Source organism: Diospyros lotus, chromosome 5, assembly GCF_014633365.1.
Source record: "Diospyros lotus cultivar Yz01 chromosome 5, ASM1463336v1, whole genome shotgun sequence".
In the NCBI taxonomy this organism is placed as follows: domain Eukaryota; kingdom Viridiplantae; phylum Streptophyta; class Magnoliopsida; order Ericales; family Ebenaceae; genus Diospyros; species Diospyros lotus.
The window spans coordinates 38,559,702-38,578,444 of NC_068342.1; the positions used below are offsets into that span (position 1 = coordinate 38,559,702).

General features: G+C 37.5%; 2 protein-coding genes across 3 annotated transcripts in view; both read right to left on the bottom strand.

Moving 5' to 3' along the window:
- The window catches only part of LOC127801549 (glycoprotein 3-alpha-L-fucosyltransferase A), a 26,097-nt gene extending 21,920 nt beyond the window's left edge, over positions 1 to 4,177 (bottom strand). The window contains exons 1-2 of the mRNA XM_052336785.1: positions 4,032 to 4,177; positions 2,210 to 2,995 (exon numbers count right to left, since the gene is read on the bottom strand). Of these exons, the coding sequence (XP_052192745.1) occupies positions 2,210 to 2,611 (402 nt within the window). The 5' untranslated portion in view covers positions 2,612 to 2,995; positions 4,032 to 4,177. The remainder of the gene's footprint in view (positions 1 to 2,209; positions 2,996 to 4,031) is intronic.
- LOC127801550 (cold-regulated protein 27-like) lies at positions 3,702 to 18,341 on the bottom strand. 2 transcript variants are annotated; one of them, XM_052336787.1, is made up of 5 exons: positions 18,106 to 18,341; positions 15,348 to 15,521; positions 14,872 to 15,202; positions 4,443 to 4,552; positions 3,702 to 4,326 (listed from the first exon to the last, which is right to left on the bottom strand). In XM_052336787.1, the coding sequence occupies exons 1-5, from the start codon at positions 18,256 to 18,258 to the stop codon at positions 4,177 to 4,179; spliced, it is 918 nt and encodes a 305-aa protein (XP_052192747.1). In that variant the 5' UTR covers positions 18,259 to 18,341; the 3' UTR covers positions 3,702 to 4,176. The 2 variants fall into 2 exon arrangements, with proteins under 2 accessions (XP_052192747.1, XP_052192748.1); XM_052336788.1 differs by lacking the exon at positions 3,702 to 4,326 and adding an exon at positions 4,727 to 4,892 and having other exon boundaries at positions 4,445 to 4,552.
- Positions 18,342 to 18,743: the final 402 nt, after the last annotated feature.

Genomic DNA, 18,743 nt, shown 5'->3' on the forward strand with positions numbered 1-18,743 from the left:
CATAAATTTTTCTGATATCTATTTCACTAATCTAGTACAAATGTTCTAACACTTTTGAGATTGCATTAACTTCCTTACTATACATGTACACGCTTCATGGTCATACTCTTCTTTGTCATCCTCCCCATCAGGCCCGCAATATACTTCCTCTTCAGCAACATCTTCATCCTCCTTTTCTATAATATTAACTGATTTTCTCCTTGGGCAATCACTAGACTGGTGCCCAACATTATTGCACTTGAAACACTTTAAGAGAACAGGCTTTGCATAAGGGTTATTGGATTTTGGAAGATTAGAAGTAGTACCTCAAGTGTTTCCCCCCTGTTGTAGCCTTGATTGTATTAGGTGGATTGAAAGGTTGCATGTCCTGAACCGATTTGCCTCTATCAAAAATTGCTTGTTTATTTTCATTCCTGCTATACCGACGATAGTTGTCATTACGGACTCTCTCACTCAACATTAACTCAGCTTTTAAAGCTAAGTTCCTTACTTCTTGAACACTCAGAACCATCTGAACCCCAATTTTATCACAAATAGCAGGCTTCAATCTATTCAAGTAACGAGCTGCTTGTTGATTGTCATTTTCTGACAATTAGTTTCTCTCCACCAATCTCAAAAAGTCAGAGGTATATTCATTCACATTCTTCATTCTCAATGCACATCTTTGATAGGTTTCAAACATGTATTGTTCATTATTAGGGGGTAAAAACCTACCTCTTAACAGCTACTTCATTCGTCTCCATGTTTGAACTGGGTGTCGGCCTTCCCTCAATCTCGTATCTCTCAATGGCTCCCACCAAATAAATGCACCGCCCTTCAATCTATAAGCCACTAACTTCACTTATCGTTCATCTGAGATCTCCATGTATTCGAAAAATCGGTTAACCTCAGTGATCCAATCTAGGAATCCCTCAATATCAAGATCTCCACCAAAGGTAGGAATATTAACCTTTAGTTTATACTCATCGTTGCCCCAATGGTTGTGCTGATGCGCATTCCTCCTAACCCCTCTACCACCAGGGTTAGCTATTGCTTGACCAAGATCATCCTCTTCATCGCTATCTTCAATCATTGGTCTTCTAGGATTAACAAGAACATGATTAATGAATGGTCTTCCCGCTTTGGCTTGATTCACCCTATTATTCAGGTTCCTGTCATCATCAACTCGTAGTAAGGCACCCAATTGATTTGCTCCAATTGCTGCTGGATGGTACGAGTTACTTCCTGTTGTTCTTCGATTTCTCTTCAAACCGCGGACAACCCCTGATCACCGTCACAGACTGGTTGCTATAGTTACCTTCAAGATTAGCCATTTGATTGGTTGATTAACCGCTCTGATACCACCTGATGCAGCATGTAGCGCGTCTATAAAGAAAACACACAAAGAAACCCTTGAAACAATAAGTTTCAAGTATCCTTGAGAGAACAAACTCCAATAACCAAAGCTGGACTCTCAACTAGGAGTAAGAACCAAAGCTGCTTGCTGGAAAAAACCGAACTAGTTTGCTGGAATTTATTGAATAATAAAATTAATTACAACCCCTACTTTCTAGGTATATTTATAGAGTTTGACTAACCTATCTAATACTTGTAAATAAAACTAATTAGAATTCTAATAGAAAAAAAATCCTAACAAACATTAAATAGAATTAACATCCTAAAACATATGAAATATTAAAATACTGTTTCGAGCTGCCCAGTTTGGATTTGGTCGGCCTTGGGCCGGATTTTGATCAGTGACCGCATCAAAAAGGAAGTGCAATCTTGATATACTTACAAAACAAAATTTATGTGGTGAATCCATGAAATAAGTCCTAAAATAGATTATCTTGCTTAGGATTATTAATACCAGCTTGAATAAAGCTTATCTACCAAACTGATATTCACACATTGAGAGTAAAGAAGCAAAATCAGGCATGCATGCCGCAATTTATGGGGGCACAAAGGCGCATCCCCTTATGAAAGTTCAATATATACATGGATGTGTACACATTCCTATAAATATGTATATGCGCCACATATATCTAAACATTTAGCATTCATTACTGGCAAAAAATAGTAAGACTGAAAAAGTGATCTTTCCATCTTAAGTTGATCCAGCAATCAAAGACATATCAGCTAAAAACAACTTCCAAGAGAATTGAGATGAAAAAGAAGATAGAACCAAAGGAGATATCATAGGACCGAGGGCAGAAACAAACAAACAAACCTGTTCACCACCAGTAACGAAGACGGGTTCCTTGTCAAAATCCCTAGAATACTCCAGATTGTCTTTCCTCTCCAACCACTCCTCACAACTACCTACTTCGGAGCTCCGATCGACACCCAGCCGATAGCCCGAACGGCCCCCTCCACCCGCCGCCGCAACCGGCGGCGCCGGCGAGAAAGTAAACTGATAGAACGAGTCGGCCAAGAGGGCGGCATTCTTGGCCATGTCGAGTCGACCCAGAAACACGATCTCCGCCACAACCACGAGCACGACGACCAGTGGCATCAAATTGGTCCATCGCTTCCTGGAATTGGAATTGTTACTCGAAGAAGAACCACCTCCACTGGAACTGGGCAAAACATCACCCGGGCTTTGTACTCGTTGATTCGGGATAAAACCCATCAAATATTCTCTCTCTTTTCCTTTCCCCAGGTTGACTTTTTCCCCGGAAAATCGGGAGAGAAAGAAGAAGTAAACAGGAGAGAACGAAGGAAAAATCACCGGATTCTGAGGCCGAGATGGGTCCTCGACATTTTTGGGTTCAGTTTAGCTGAATCCAATCGGAAAGTCCGCCATTACGGTAAGGGTTTTGGAGAGATTTGAAGAGTCTTCGCCTCGTCGTATCGCAGAAGCAGAAATGTCAATAGACAAAACAAAAGTAGGAATCCAGAAAGAGACGGGGATTGGCGGACCATGAAAATTGGCCCCAATCACTAGCAGGCGACTATATTGGACCGTTGGGAACCATCTCCTTCGCGCACTGAAGAGCAAACGAAGCATCACAATCTGAAAACAAACCTTTCAACTTTAATTTTGGGCTCTTCGTTATTTGTTTTTAATTGAAAATAAAAAATAAGTATTGTTTAGTGATAAAGCTTTTGCTTATTTAATTTTGTATATTTTCAAATGTTATTAAAGAAAATTAAATTAAAAAATTGTGGAGATTGAATGGTATATAATATATATAAAATATTATTTTTAATTTAGAGGTGCCTGGATTTTGGACTGGGTCAAAAAATTGGACTGAAAAGCCCAATCAACTCCACCGAAGAAGTACTGAATAAATACAATAGTGTATGTAATTACATTAATTAATACACTGTTTGTTACATGCAGTGTATGTAAATTGGACCGGTCTGAAGTTATCCTTATTTGATTCAGTCTTTCGTTCAGTCGCCATTTATCTAGCCAAAAAATAAAAAATAAACAAGCTGCCCTTCACTTAGATGGCACTACAAATGTAGTCTAACTAATGACAGACTCGGTTATACTATTGATTAACAGAAAAAACACTTAAAGAGAGCATCCTCGGTTATGTTATGTGCTTTTTTTTTAATTTAATTTTCACATCATGTGCCCTAATAAGGCCATCATGAATAGCCTTTTAAATTGGTTTGTCAGCGGTGGCATTAACATGATTAAAGACAAATTACAAAGCTCGCTGTAAACATACAACTTTGCCTGTCTAGCTAAAGAACCAAGGCATCAGAAAAATAGAACAAATAAATTTTCAACACCTAAAATTGTCACTATATATAGCAGCAATGCCTCTGAAGCTCTCACCATTTTGAACACAATTGATAGGGACAACCCACACAGTTGCCCCTCAAATATTTGCACTCTGCACCTACCACCATATGAGAGAGAGAGAGAGAGAGAGAGAGATTTTATTCTACATCACTAACCAGCTCTCATCTCATATATCATGAATTTCACTTGGCCTCATCACTGTATTCCAGCTGATACACACACACACACACACAAACAAGTAATCTTCTCACACCAAAGTATTTAATCAAAAACTTTATCCAGCATTCCATACCTACTACTCTAAATCAGCAAAAACTCTGCTTTGCAGCAAAACACTTGATGAGCTGCTCTCCGATTTGATTCACTGGGTGGGAACTCGAAGGCTTCAGCCATCTTGAATCATTTACAGCAACATTTCAAACTCCAATTAACACAGCTCAACTCTCTCTTAGAAAGGATTTCACGTTATGTTTCGGGAATGTGGAGCCTTCCACCTCTTCCGACAGACACTCCTGTCGTACTTGCTCTTCTCTGTCTGACAAGGTGTTACTGGAAGCTGACATTTCCACCGCAAAAGGATTCCCAGTCTGAAAGAGACAGCCAAAACATGTAAAAAGGGGGGAGTGTTACCTTGCAATGATGTGTGATATAGATGCACAATCCACTGCCAAATAGGAAAAATCAACTGAAATATAGACATTACTTGATCTTCTGCGGACGCGTTGATCGCAGATAGCTTAGATCTTTTTGGTCTGGGCAAACTGTTCGATGTCTCTTCACCATCTTCATCCACAAAGTTCTGATCCGAAACCTCTGCAGGAATTTCCATCATCAGTTAGACAATCTAATATGCAATAGTAAATAAATACATAAAAGAACATAGATGAACTAAGGCAACAAGCCAACCTACATGCCAGCTTCACCATAAAAATTGTGGCCCTCAGTCACAATGACAAAAATACAAACTTACTGTCTTCTCTCACCTACCACGTGCAAATGACATAGTGATGCCTACGTAGAACTATATCAATGGGCATTATTGTACAGACCACGTTGAAGAACCTAATGAAGTGGCTAACTGTATTATTCAATATTGCTCTTCTTGTGCATTCCCAAGATGGAAGGTAGGCTGAAAAGATTAAATGGAAAGCAACTGAAAGACAAGCATAAGGTGGGTAGTAGATTAGCAGTGGAACTAATCAATTGATGCGAGGTCATCTAAAGAGAAAAGTAAAACAAACATATTAGTAGGTAGTATATCAACAACAGGAGTCAACTACCATCCAAAGGAATAATGATAGCAACTTACAGAGGAGAACTAAAATTTGAGCGAAATACTGAACAAGTTTCTTAACAGCACTCTACATCCTTCGATTAATTTGTTCCTATGGAAACATACTTTTGTAATGTTTTTCTTTATTAGGTTCTTGTTGTCTCTTTTTTGATCTGGCAGCAATGCTTGAACTCAAGGAACAAAAAGCAGTGGAGTGAATCAGAAAGTCTCAAGACTTCTAAACAAGCCCTTTGTTTGGTATGAACAAGATATCCAGATTGACATTGTTCTGAAAATGAAGAGGTGTGATATGGCCACAAATGGATTTGTCCAGACAATGACTGACATAAGCCCATGGTTCAAACTTACAAATGGTTAAGACATATAAAGGTTCTCTAGCCATGCAAAATACAATTATAAGGATATGAATCTATTCTATATAATCAGTACAGTTGCATGTGATCAACACAAATGATACGAGAGTCGAGAAACCTTAACAACCCCCCCCCCCCCAAAAAAAAAAAAAAAAAAAAAAACCAAAGGCATGCCTTAAAAAGGAAACACCAATAAGTGGGAGGTAATATGCCACTAAACATCCTATAGATATGGAAACACAATTTATTTTTCATAGGACCTGTCAGCAACAAGTCTACGAATACTAGGCACAACATAAGGATCTGAACTTCAGTCTCCAGAATGAAAGCACCACAAAGTACATAAACAACAAAATGAAAGCAATTGATAAAAAGAAAAAAGGTGCAAGAGACTCAGCATAAAGCTTTAGTCCTGTTACAATGAGTTAACAAGTAAAAATTGGTAGAAAATAAATTTATTTTGCACATAACTATTTTCTCACAGCGCCAAGCAATAAATATGATTAGAAAGTGAATTGAAAGAAAGAATATTTTCCAATCTTCTTACAAAGAGCATGGATCAAGCTTCTCAAGCGAAGAGGCATGTTTGATTTAACGTATGAATATGTTGATTATGCTGATATTCATCTTGAACAACATTTCGACAAGCAATATTCATAATTCACCTATAAAGAAATATCCATCATGTTAACTTTTCCATCCAGTTAAAAAGAGATAAGGGTGAACTTCTTATGTGCCCACATTGATTTTCAGTCACCACAGTAAGCGTTGGCTTAGAATGTAGTAAGAACAAGAAGCATTATGCATTAACATTTTCCTAAATAAAAATTTCAGTATTGTTAGTGCAGAAAGGCTGAAACCATTGCTTGTTATGCAACACACTAATTTCTCAAAAAGACAACAACTGCAGGTATGTTTAGGAATAGCACATGTGGCAACCAGACCTCAAAGGTGGCAATATTCTTCCATAAATCAGCGAATCTAAACCTTCAAACTGACATATATTCCTCCAAGAGTTGAAAGAATCTAAATAAAGCTTCCATTCATGATACAACTGACTATACATGGCCTAGAGCTTGTTTGTGCATTTACTAGCCAAAGAGAAGGTGAGGGGAGCAATTATCCAGTGGCTAAGTTTCACTTTGGGAAATGTAAAAGACTGCATTATCAAATCACAAGCATCCTTTCCCTGCTTGCAGATTTGCTATTCCTTCAGAACAAAATAAAATATTTTATAGCATGCGTGCACACATGTATGTGGGAATGACCACACAAGCAAACCAGGATTGAGATGGAATGAAATGAGCAACTGGCATTGGCAGAGCTAAGACCTATAGTTCAGCAGGGGCAACTTTTTAGTATAGTATAGTAGCATATTATACATTATATTGACTAATTAAAACAAAAAGTTAAAAGTTCATCAAAATAGATTTATTATTAACATTTCATATTAAATAGATACATCTTAGAATTGTACTTAATAAGATTTCATATTTTGAAAGCATTGTAAAACCAACTCATTACCGATGCTATTGAATATATTCCTTTCAATGTATGTGACCAAACCATCAAACAATTATTCATCCAACCATTGTCCATCTGATTATGCAATTGATTCTTAACTATCACCATTGTTGAAAATGTTCTTTCTACGATTGTCATAGCAACATGTATAATGAATGCTAGCATCACAAGCAAATAAATATAATTCAAAAGACTATCAGTCCGTCAATAATCAAAGAATTATAATTAGTTAACATTACTTATCCCAAAAACACTAAGTTTAGAAAATATAAAAAAAACAAAAGGAAAAAATAAAAGGTAGAGATTTTTCTTGATTACCTTATAGAAGTAAACTTGCTACACATTGTTGAAGAACTTTGGTCCCTTTTCAATTGTATTTCTCTTTGTTTGTCTCTATCTTCTTCTCTTATGTTTCTTTCTTCTAGTAACTCCGAGCAGTTGTTCACAAATAAAAATCTTTCCTTCATTTAGTTTATCAAGTGGCAATAAACAACAGCAACAACATACCAAGCCCTTATCCCACTATATAGGTGTTGGTTACATGAATTCTAGCATTCCTTTCATTCCTACCTATTGTTTTATCTTCTCTAAGGCCTATATAATTAATATCAACCCTAAGTGTCTCCACCCAAGTTTTTCTTGGTCTTCCCCTACCTCTTTTGCTAAATACTTATTTCATTTCATCCACTATGTTGGACGAGATAAGAAGGTTAGAAAGGAAAGGTGATAGATGGAAAGAAGAGGCGTGATTGTGTGCAAGATACAGCTATGCAATAACTGTTAATATGGAAAGAGGCATGATTGTGTGCAGATTTACAGCTATGCAATAGCTGCTAATAACTTCCTAATCTGGAATAGGATCTTCCCTATTCCAGACTTAGGAAACTTTCTATAGCTTGTAAATAAATATCTTTCCATATGTTGTAAATTTTGTGTAGATGGTAGGTTTCCTTTTATGTACTCTTTCTCCTCTATAAGGGGATCTTCGGGTGTACATTCAATGAGAGTGAATGAATTAAAGTTATTCAGTTCCTTTTTCATGGTATCAGAGCAAGGTTCTGATCACTAACAACATTATCGTATTAGCTGTTTATATGATCATGGCCGAAGCTCAACAAACCCCAACTTTGATCGAGGCATCAACCACAAGCCGTCCAAGTACCCTTCCTCCTTTTCCTCCTTCACCAAATCTTTCAACAAACTCTATTGATAATCATCCTCTACAAATTACTCACCACAAGTTAAATGGAAGTAATTTTAGATAGTGGTTTCAATCAATGAAGCTGGTTATCAAAGGAAGAGGCAAAGCAGGATACCTAACCGGTGCTATACCTACTCCACCTACCACTGCAGCCACTTACAGCACTTGAGAGGCGGAGAACTCAATTATCATGGCATGGCTAATACACTCTATGAAGCCAAGGATCGGTAGAACATATTTATTCTACAAGACAACAAAAGAGATATGAGATTCCGTCCAAGAGATATATTCAAACTTGAAAAATTCCTCTCAATGCTTTGAGATAAGGTTAGCCATTAGAACAACCAAACAAGGTAATCTCAGTGTCACAGATTATTTCAATATTTTGGTTGAACTATGGCACGAAATGGACCTATTTTACACTATCAGTTGGGAATGTTCAGCTGATAGTACCAAATATGATAAGATGGTTGAAAAAGATCGTATGTTTGATTTTCTACATGGTCTAAATCATGATTTAGATGAAGTACGTGGAAGGATTTTGGGTATAAAACCTTTGCCATCACTCAGGGAAGTATTTGCAGAGGTGAGGAGAGAAGAAAGTAGATGAAAGGTGATGCTACATCAACTCAATGAGCCCATCCTAAACCACCAAAATTCAGCCCTTGCTACTGTCAAACAAGGAGAAATCTTCTCGAGGAACCTTGGATAGGAGAAACAGTGGTGTGATCACTGTAAGAGGCCCTACCACACAAAGGAGACATGCTGGAAAATCCATGGAAAACCAACCAATTGGAAGCCACACAGCAAGAGAGAAACAACAAGATCAGCCTATGTAGCTGAGGCATCCACTGAAACTGGGAACAAGACAGATCTAAATCTCTCAGAAGAGCAAATCCAAGCCCTTTACAGGTTGAAAAATCAAGGTATAAACCCTTCAAGTCCTCCTAACCCTCAACCTACAACATCCATAGCCTTGCAAGGTAATTCTTACTACTCCCTAATTTCAAGACAGCTTCCTAAGAATGTGTGGCTAGTAGATACGGGTGCATCAAATCATATGTCAAGTGCTGCTAATTCAATGACTGATTATACCCCTTGTAGTAACTCTATTGATATTTCTATGGCTAATGGTAAAACATCCCCTGCCTTGGGACTAGGGATAATGTGTATTTCCAACCTAAAGCTTAAATCTGTCCTACATGTGCCAGGATTACAGTGCAATTTGTTATTTGTCAGTAGAATTATTCAAGATATGAACTACAGTGTCATATTTTTTCCATCCTATTGTTCATTTCAGGACCAAGCATCAAAGATGATGATTGGCAATGCTAAAAGAAGGAATGGCCTTTATTATCTAGCCGCAGAGTCTACTGGTTCCTCTCCCAATAAGGTTGTTCTAAATGTCACATCTAATGCTAACGTTCTGTTATGGCATAAACGTTTAGGACACCCTAGTTTCTCTTACCTAACATTCTTGTATCCTCAAATTTTCAGCAATAAAGACCAAATTTTTTCATGTGAAATTGTACTCTTGCAAAACAGTCTCAATCCCATCATTCTATTCAATCTTATAAGCCATCTAAACCATTTCATTTGATTCATAGTGATATTTGGGATCCTTCCAAACACCCCAATATTTCAGGTTTTAGATGGTTTATAACATTCATTGATGATCATTCTAGAGTTTGTTGGGTATATCTTATAAAGGAAAAATCAGAAGCTAGCAACATCTTCAAAAGATTTCATAAATTCATTTTGAATATGTTTCAAACTTCAATTCAAATCCTTCAGACTAATAATGGTAAGAGAATATTTCTCTCATGACTTTACTAATTACTTGTCCAAATATGGTATTTTACATCAAAGCTCTTGTCCATACACACCACAACAAAATGGCGTGGATGAAAGAAAGAATAGACATCTCCTAGAGGTGGCTCAAGCTATGAAGTTTGATACCAATGTTCCTCATTTCTATTAGGGGGAAGCTGTTCTTACAATTGCATATTTGATTAATTGTCTATCTTCTAAAACCTTGGAGTTTAAAACTCCTCTTGATACTCTGTGTGATCTCTAACCTAATACCCCTTTTCTATCCTCCATTGATCCAAAGGTTTTTGGGTGTATTGTCTATGTTCATAACAATAGTCTCTCTCGGACCAAATTGGATCCCAAAGCCCTCAAGTGCATCTTTGTTGGGTATTCTCCTTCCCAAAAAGGATACAAATGCCATTGTCCTACCAATAGAAAATTATGTGTATCCATTGATGTCACCTTCTATGAGGATATTCCTTTTTATCCATCTGTCGGCTCTCTCAAAGAACCTACTATTCCAAAGTGAAATCTTCCACTCTCCTTTCCTATACTACCCATATGTTCTCAAGGGGGAGCATCCTCAACATCAATTCCTTATAACATACTGGCAGCACCCAGTATCTCTTCTTCTTCTAAATAACATGTCACTAATTCTTGTTCTCCATCTCCTGTTACCTCTACGCCTGAGAATACTATGTCTATTCCTCATTCTCCTAACATTTCAGCACCCGGTAGTCCTCTGCGTGTTTAGTCCAGACGTCCTAAAGGCCATCCAAAACCTCAACACAGTCAGCCATCATTTCCAAAGGCTGGTCCATCAGAGGAACATACTGGTTCAATAGAGGATACCACAATTGGACACAACAGTGACAATAGTACTGCAAGGGAAGATGATTTGGATTGGGCCATGCCTATAGTAAGGAAAGGGGTGAGATCGTGTGTCAAGTACCATATATCTAATCATTTGACTTATGCAAAATTATCTTCTCAATTCAAAGGATTTGTTGCAAAAATTGACAACATTGAGATTCCTCGAAATATCCAAGGTGCTATGAGTGATCCTAAGTGGAAGGCTACTGTCATGGAAGAAATGACTACCTTAGTTGGAAATAATGCGTGGGATATTGTAAAACTACCTTTAAACAAGAAGGTAGTTGGATGCAAGTGGGTCTTCACTGTGAAACATAATGTTGATGGCAGTGTTAAAAGGTATAAGGTTAGATTGGTGGCCCAAGGGTTTACTCAAACCTATGGAATCAACTATGAGGAGACTTTTGCTCTTGTAGCTAAGCTTAATTCTATCCAAGTACTACTCTCCATTGTTGTTAATTTAGATTGGCCCCTCTTGCAATTTGATATTAAAAATGTCTTTCTTAATGGTGATTTGGATGAGGAGATATATATGAAGATTCCCCCAGGTTTTGAGCATGAAGCTAACAATGGAAATGTTTGTAAACTTAAGAGGTCTCTATATGGTTTGAACCAGGACAAGCAGGGGATGATATGGTATAAAATGATTAGGGTATAAACCAAGACAAGCAAATCATACATTGTTTATACAACCCACAGAAAATGGGAGAAAATCGATATTAATTGTCTATGTTTATGATATTATTGTAACAGGGGATGATATGCAGGAAATTAAAACTTTGAAGGAGCAATTGAGGGCCGAGTTTGAAGTTAAAAGACTTAGGAATCATGAGATATTTCCTAGGGATGGAGGTAGCTCGGAGCAAAAAAGGCTTGTTTATCTCACAAAGAAAATAAACAATTGATCTACTTAGAGATACAGGAATGTTGACATGCAAGCTTACTGGAACTCCTCTAGACAAAGGTTGGAAGTTTGAACAAAAAGATGATGATACCGCAGTAAAAAAACAAAGGTATCAAAGGTTGGTTGAGAGGTTAATCTATTTGTCTCTTACTAGACCAGACATAGCTTATGCAGTTAGTGTAATTAGTCAGTACATGCATTCTCCTACTCAAAAGGCATATGAATGTTGTTTTTCATGTACTAAGATACCTCAAAGGGACACTTGGAAAAGGGCTAATATTTCAGAAAATTGAGGAAAGGGGAATTGAAGGCTTTGTTGATACAGATTGGCAAGGTATATTGAAGACAGTCGATCAACTACAGATTATTGTACTGAGTTATGGAGAAATGTAATCACATGGAGAAGCAACAAGCAATCAGTGGTGACTCGTAGTAATGCTGAAGCAGAATTTCGAGCCATAGCTCAAGGAATCTGCGAGGTGATCTAGTTAGAGAGGCTAATGGAAGACCTAATGATACCTTTGTCCCAAACCACAAAGGTATACAGTGATAGTAAATTGCAATTAGCATTGTGAGGAATCATGTTTAGTATGATTGCATGAAACATGCAAGGATAGATCGAAGTTTCATAAGGATGGAGATTGAGGAAGGTGGAATAATTTTATCTTATGTTCCTATCACTGATCAAGTAGCTGATGTGTTCACAAAAACCATGGCAAGACCAAGGTTTGAGGCATTAATTGGCAAGCTCGGAATGACCAGTATCTATTCTCTAATTTGAGGGGGAGTGTTGGACGAGATAAGAAGGTTAGAAAGGAAAGGTGATAGATGGAAAGAAGAGGTGTGATTGTGTGCAAGATATACAGCTATGCAATAGCTATTAATATGGAAAGAGAAGGCGTGATTGTGTGCAGATTATTCCAAACTTAAGAAACTTTCTATAGTTTGTAAATAAATATCTTTCCATATGTGGTAAATTTGTGTAGATGGTAGGTTTCCTTTTATGTACTCTTTCTCCTCTATAAATCTTCAGGGGTACATTCAATGAGAGTGAATGAATTAAAGTTATTCAGTTCCTTTTTCACACACTACTCACAGAAGCCTCTATTGCTCTTGTTTTCACATGACCAAACATGTTAATCATGTCTCACATCTTATTCTCAATAGAAGCCACTCTAACCTTATTACAAATATCCACATTTCAAATTTTATCCTTTCCTTTATGGACAAACATCCATTTTAATCAAGGAGCAATAAAGAAAAATGTTTCTTTCTAATTAATCAAGCCACGACATTATACAAAAAAAAAAAATTCAAATCAACCTCCCAACATGTGCAAAATATGAGTGTGATTGAGATAAGAATGCTAAGATGGATGCATGGCCATAAAAATTAGAAATGAGGTTATTCTTAATAAGGTCGAAGTGGCTCTTGTTGAAAATAAGAGGTGGGAGATACGATTAAGATGATTTGGTAGAGAGACCAAATAGTTCACAAAAGTGGTAGAGAGACCAAAATAAAACTTCTTGTGAGACATTTTGGTTTGGTATTCAGTATATGGTCCTTATTGAAGAAAAGGCAATGGATAGAAATGAATGAAAATATAGAAATTCATGCAGCCGACCCCATGTAGTGGGATAAAAGCTTGATATGTTGTTGTTTGAGCTTGAAGAAAAACCGTTGGATGTATTATTGAATCTAAGAGATGACACTTAGATAACCTAAAGTAGAACTTTATTGATTATGGTTTGAAATTACTAAAAATACTCATTAATATATTTAATTTCTAAAAAATTTATAGAATTACAAAATATACCCCCTTTTGTTGCCCTAGATATTTTAAATTATTATATAATAATTCACAGTTTTCCACTCTTTTTTTTCTTTCAAATTTACCCACATGGTATATTTAAAGCGGGGGCAATAAAAAAAAATTAAACTCCATACCTATGTGCAATTTTTACAAAATTAGGGAGTGGGGGAACTTGCCACCCTAGGATGCATATGGCTCTGCCATTGGGAACAGAAAGCCTTAATTACTAAATGAATCTTGGGGGATAATGATAGCGTTAGGACCCTGGTCCTAACTAGGTTTACTTCTAAGATATAATTGAAAGAGTAGGAGAAATAGAGATAGAAATAAGGGAGAAATAGACAGAATGAAGAAGAAACAAGGAGAGAAATAAAGGAGAAACAAGGAGAATCCGAGAGAAATAAAGGGGACATAGACAGAAAGTAAGGAGAAATAGGGGGAATCCGAGAGAATAGTAAGGGAGCATTGGAGAGAAAAGGGAGATTTTTAATTCATAACATCATAATGACACCTGACCATGTGGTTATAGCTTTATATATGCGCTATTCACAGCAATTACCACTCCTCCATTACAGGTAACTGTTCCTAAATAACTCCACAATTGACAATAATCTGAGAATAAAGGTAATAACTAACTCTTCTGCAAAATAAAACATTCAGCAAAAATTAAAAATAAAAATACTAGCTAAGTCGTGACACTCCCTCCCCCAATTATAAAATTTCTTATCCCCAAGAAATCTCAGCATCTAGCCTCACTTCTTCATCCAATCCCAGCTTCCATTAGACTGTAGGGCATAAAATCTTTAACCTTCATGTAGTAATCACGCCAATTAGTTTTAGCAATAAGTATTCCGGCAGAAACCTTCTTTGCTAAAACCAGCACCAAAAACTGGTCTACACCATTTGAAATGCCAGCAAGACTGTCATATTGGTCTACACCATTCCTCCCCAGATTCCATTCCTGGACATTAGCTGGTCCTGTAGACATTGCTTCCTCTGTCAATCCATCAAAGAGTTTCTCATTGTTCTCCTACAACCTCTCAATAGTCATATCATGATTTATTAGATGTTTTCAATCTCAATCTCAAGAACTTCTCTGTTAACATCTTATGATTTATTAGATCTTTAATTCATAGCATCATAATGACACCTGGCCATGTGGTTATAGCTTTATATATAAGCTATCCCCAACAGTTACCACTCCTCCACAACAAGTAACTACTCCTAAATTACTCAATAACTGACAATAATCTGATAATAAAGGTAATAACTAACTCTTTTGCAAAATAATACAATCAGCAAAAATTAAAAATAAAAATACTAGCTAAGTCGTGACAGATAGATAAGTTCCAAGTTACCTGCAACACTGCCAACTGTATCCTGACGCAATTTGTGGCATGCACACTTATGTTCTGAACACATCAACCTGTGAGTGAAGATCCTCTTTCCTCTCAAGGGCACGGTCTCATTGTGGGATACACTGCACTCTAGCATATCTGTTGATATTATGGTGCCATGTTTACCTGAACATCTACAATGATGTATCCATGGGCTTTCTGTGACAAGATGAAAATCAGCTTCACTACAAGGTAAGGAAACATGAGGTCTTCCAAATAACCGTGAGCTGGTGACTTTCTGGTTCGTCTCAAAATTGATCTTCTGCCAAGAGCCATCTCGTAATACTGTGAACTGGAAAGGAAGTTCAAACATAAAGAAATAAAATAGGAAACACAATCGCATGGTTAACAAAGGGAATTCAGAAGGGGCAAACATCATTGAAAATTTAAGGAAATAAACCTCTGAACATTCACGTGAAATTATTTGAGCGCCTAACCTGGTCAGAAGAGTAACTAGCATCAACGGGCTGCTGCAGATACAGACTTGAATCATGAGTGTTCTGTTCTAAATGCCAAGGGAGCAAACCCCGAGATTGGTGTAACTGCTTAACAAATGATGCTTCCAAAGCACCAAGATATAGGTTGTGCTTCTCATTTGTCCATGTTGTGCACTGAATCAGTATAAATTGCCCAGTATGAGAAATTCAAACTTGTACAAAATAAAGAAAATAGATGTGGTAAACAACTTGTGCAACATAAGCAAATAAGTGTTAAGTAGTTGTCAAGCATATTAAGAACAAAAAAATGTGTGATAATCAAAGAATTTATTATTTTACCATTATTAAGTTTTCAATAGTTAATATTAGTGAAAAAAGTTTAAGATAGTTGGCATGCCGTTTAGTTTCTACCATGCTTCCTGTTGATTTCTCTAAGTTTTTGATAGGCTAAATGGTATGGTGTTTCACATGAAAGAGCATGCTTGATCCAAGGTCTATACATGCCCTCTAAATTATCAAACCAGCTAAGCTAGCACACAATATAGAGAGAGGGCCTATAGGAAATTTAACAAGAGAAAAAGATATACGGAAAGGTCCACTGAAGCAAGAACCTGCATCCCCATAAACAATGACACCTATACAGTTGTGAGATAAGAAGCAGCAGGTGAGGAAAGGCATTCCAACAGGAATAATCAATTACCACCAGTTAAAGGAAGGCCAAACCTGAGGGGGGAGGTGGAGAACAAAATGAATGAGAAAGAAAAAATACAAAAGCCCATGACACTGTCTAACATCAATATCGCATTGACATTTGAATTAAGTATATCTTTCTCGTCTGCATCCAGCTAAGAGTATCCAAGCAATTGAGCTAAGCCCAACACAAAATTACGAGCTTCTGCAGCAACCCATACGCATTAAATTGATACACAGTGAAACAGAATTCTTGCAGCTGATTCAAATCTCATCATTACCTTGACATGCTGATACTATACAAATTTTTTAAGTCCCAGCCTACAAGTTACAATATTATGACAACATAATCATCACTATCAGTACCATGTCCCATTAATTCAGATCAAACTTTTTTATTTTATCATTTTTAGGCCAATTCTAGATTCTGCAGAAAATAATTTAGTGATATATGTGATTGGTTATTTGAGATATGTTTCTCAAACACTTGGCTTAATCACAACTGTGCTGCCCAAATAACTTGATAATGGGTGCCGTTGATGAATTTTTTAATAATTTAGTGATAATGGCTGCCCAAATAGCTTAATCACAACTGTGTTGTCGATGCCCTCAAAGACATTTCCATTTCAATCAAGCAAACAACCAAGATAAAGAATCTATGGAACAACAAGCAGATTGATGAAATAAAGATTGCCAACTGTCACTGCATCTCAGTCTAATTAAAATCTAATTTCAAACATATTGGTAATCCTTTGTATTCATGCCTAATCAAAAGCTGCACAACAGATCACAAGTTGCAAAAAAAGCTTCATGTCAACTTGCATCGTCCTCCAACAATAACAATTCAGAAAGTGACAAGATGAATCAGTAACTTTAAATCTAGAAACAGTTTCCTATGAGACCAAATATGAAGCTGAAGTACATTTGTGTAACGATAGAGAAAGACAGATTGGTTAACCAGTACCTTGTGTTTGATCCATAGGAACATAACAGTTTTCTAAGGATAGTTAGTGAATATAAAGTAATTGAGGTACCTTGATGAGTTCAGAGAAAATGGTTGACTGGCTTACAAAGATTGCTTAATGCAATAAGAGACCAGGAGCATTTTGAAAACATTACCAATGTAACATACGTAGGAAGACTACACCATTCAGAATTCTCACTTCTCCAGCCCAACAATCCATCAGGCTATGAATGAGATTATTATAATTCAGATTCACAATCCAAAGCTTGAAATCTGACTACCAGTAACAACCAACTCAACCAGAGAAAAGCCTATCAATCACTCTCGATCACAATGCCTATCATACATTTTTAATCCTCAAACTTATCTTTCAGACTTAGCTGCTTCTCAGCCCTCTACACCAACAAGGAGCTTCCAATCACCCATAAGGGCATGCACTCATCTGGATCAGCTGCAAGGCATTTATTTTGGAAAGAACAATGATAGGCAGGCCAAAAATCATTACCAACACAAGGGCAAAATTGCCATTTTGGCCAGTCGGCCACCCATTTTGGCAGCCTGTGATTTTGGGCTGCCCATCATTGCCCTTTTGGAAATACAAGCACAAAACCGCTCATGGGTTCAATAACCTTATAGAAGTCGCCTCATGTTCAAGACATCCCCAAGTCATAACTTCTCCGTGTCCTTTCTTTGTCCACACCCCTATCAAAACACACTTTTGCTTATCCATTCCCCTATTGCATAAGTATTAACACTGTTATGCTACCAATCTCTAAATATCTGAATTCTAAGCAGATGAGAGAGATGACTCAGAAGGCTGAGCACGGAACAATATTTAAATTATTCTTTAAAACAGAAATGAACAAATTCAACATCAATTACCCTCACAAATAACTCCTCCTCCGCCGTGCATTCTTAACCCTAACCAAAGCAAGTAGCATCTAGGATCTCAACGAATTCAATCAACTTCCATTTAAATTACGCATCATATGCAAGAAGACATCTCGCAACAGACACACAAACGCAACATTAACACAGCAGCAAGAACAAAATATCGAAGACGAAAAAGAAACAAGAAAACAAAACCAAAAGCGAGGAAATTACCGATCGAATACTCGCGCTCCGGTCCGCGAAATCTTTCCAACTATCGACGGAGAGAGTCGAGGAGGAGGAGACAGAGGTAGCGCGAGTCAACCGGTTCCCGCAACTCTCCGCGGCGGCGAGATCTGGCGACGCCGGCCGGGAATTCTCTTCCATAACTACGTTCAGACAATGCCGGAACAGGTCCAGATTGAAGAGAAATTGAGACAAACCCTCGCTTCGTAGAGAGAGAGAGGAGGGGGGGGGGGGGGGGGGGAGGGGAGGGGGAGGCGGTGTGTAATGAAGGGGGCCGGAGAAGGGGCCACATGGAGTCGCTTTTTACATGTGTCAGTGAACCGGGACCAGTGCCACGTCATCAGGCCGATGATATTTTGGGCCGATGTCATCCAGATATTTTTCCTCTCAAAGTCGTTGTACTTTCGGATTTGGTTCGAGGCTATGGAACGACGGCGTCTCGACACCCGGATTTGCTCGCGCTCGCCACGTGCGCTCTCCGTAGAGTCCACCATAAGCCTTGTCCCCGCGAATCACTTCCTTCTTGCCTTAATTTCATAATATAGTTAGCCGCCTTCATGATTTTTTTCTTTCCTTTTTTTTTTTTTAAGATTACGAGTACAATATAAATCTTGGGTATAATTAAA

Bases quoted from the DNA above. Each gene is read 5' to 3' on its own strand.
- LOC127801550 (XM_052336787.1), bottom strand. From the start codon at position 18,258: ATGGAAGAGAATTCCCGGCCGGCGTCGCCAGATCTCGCCGCCGCGGAG. The intron at 15,203-15,347 runs GTTAGGCGCTCA...CTTCCTTTCCAG, and splicing joins CTAGTTACTCTTCTGACCAG to TTCACAGTATTACGAGATGG. The intron at 4,553-14,871 runs GTAACTTGGAAC...AAATTCCTGCAG, and splicing joins TACAGTTGGCAGTGTTGCAG to AGGTTTCGGATCAGAACTTT.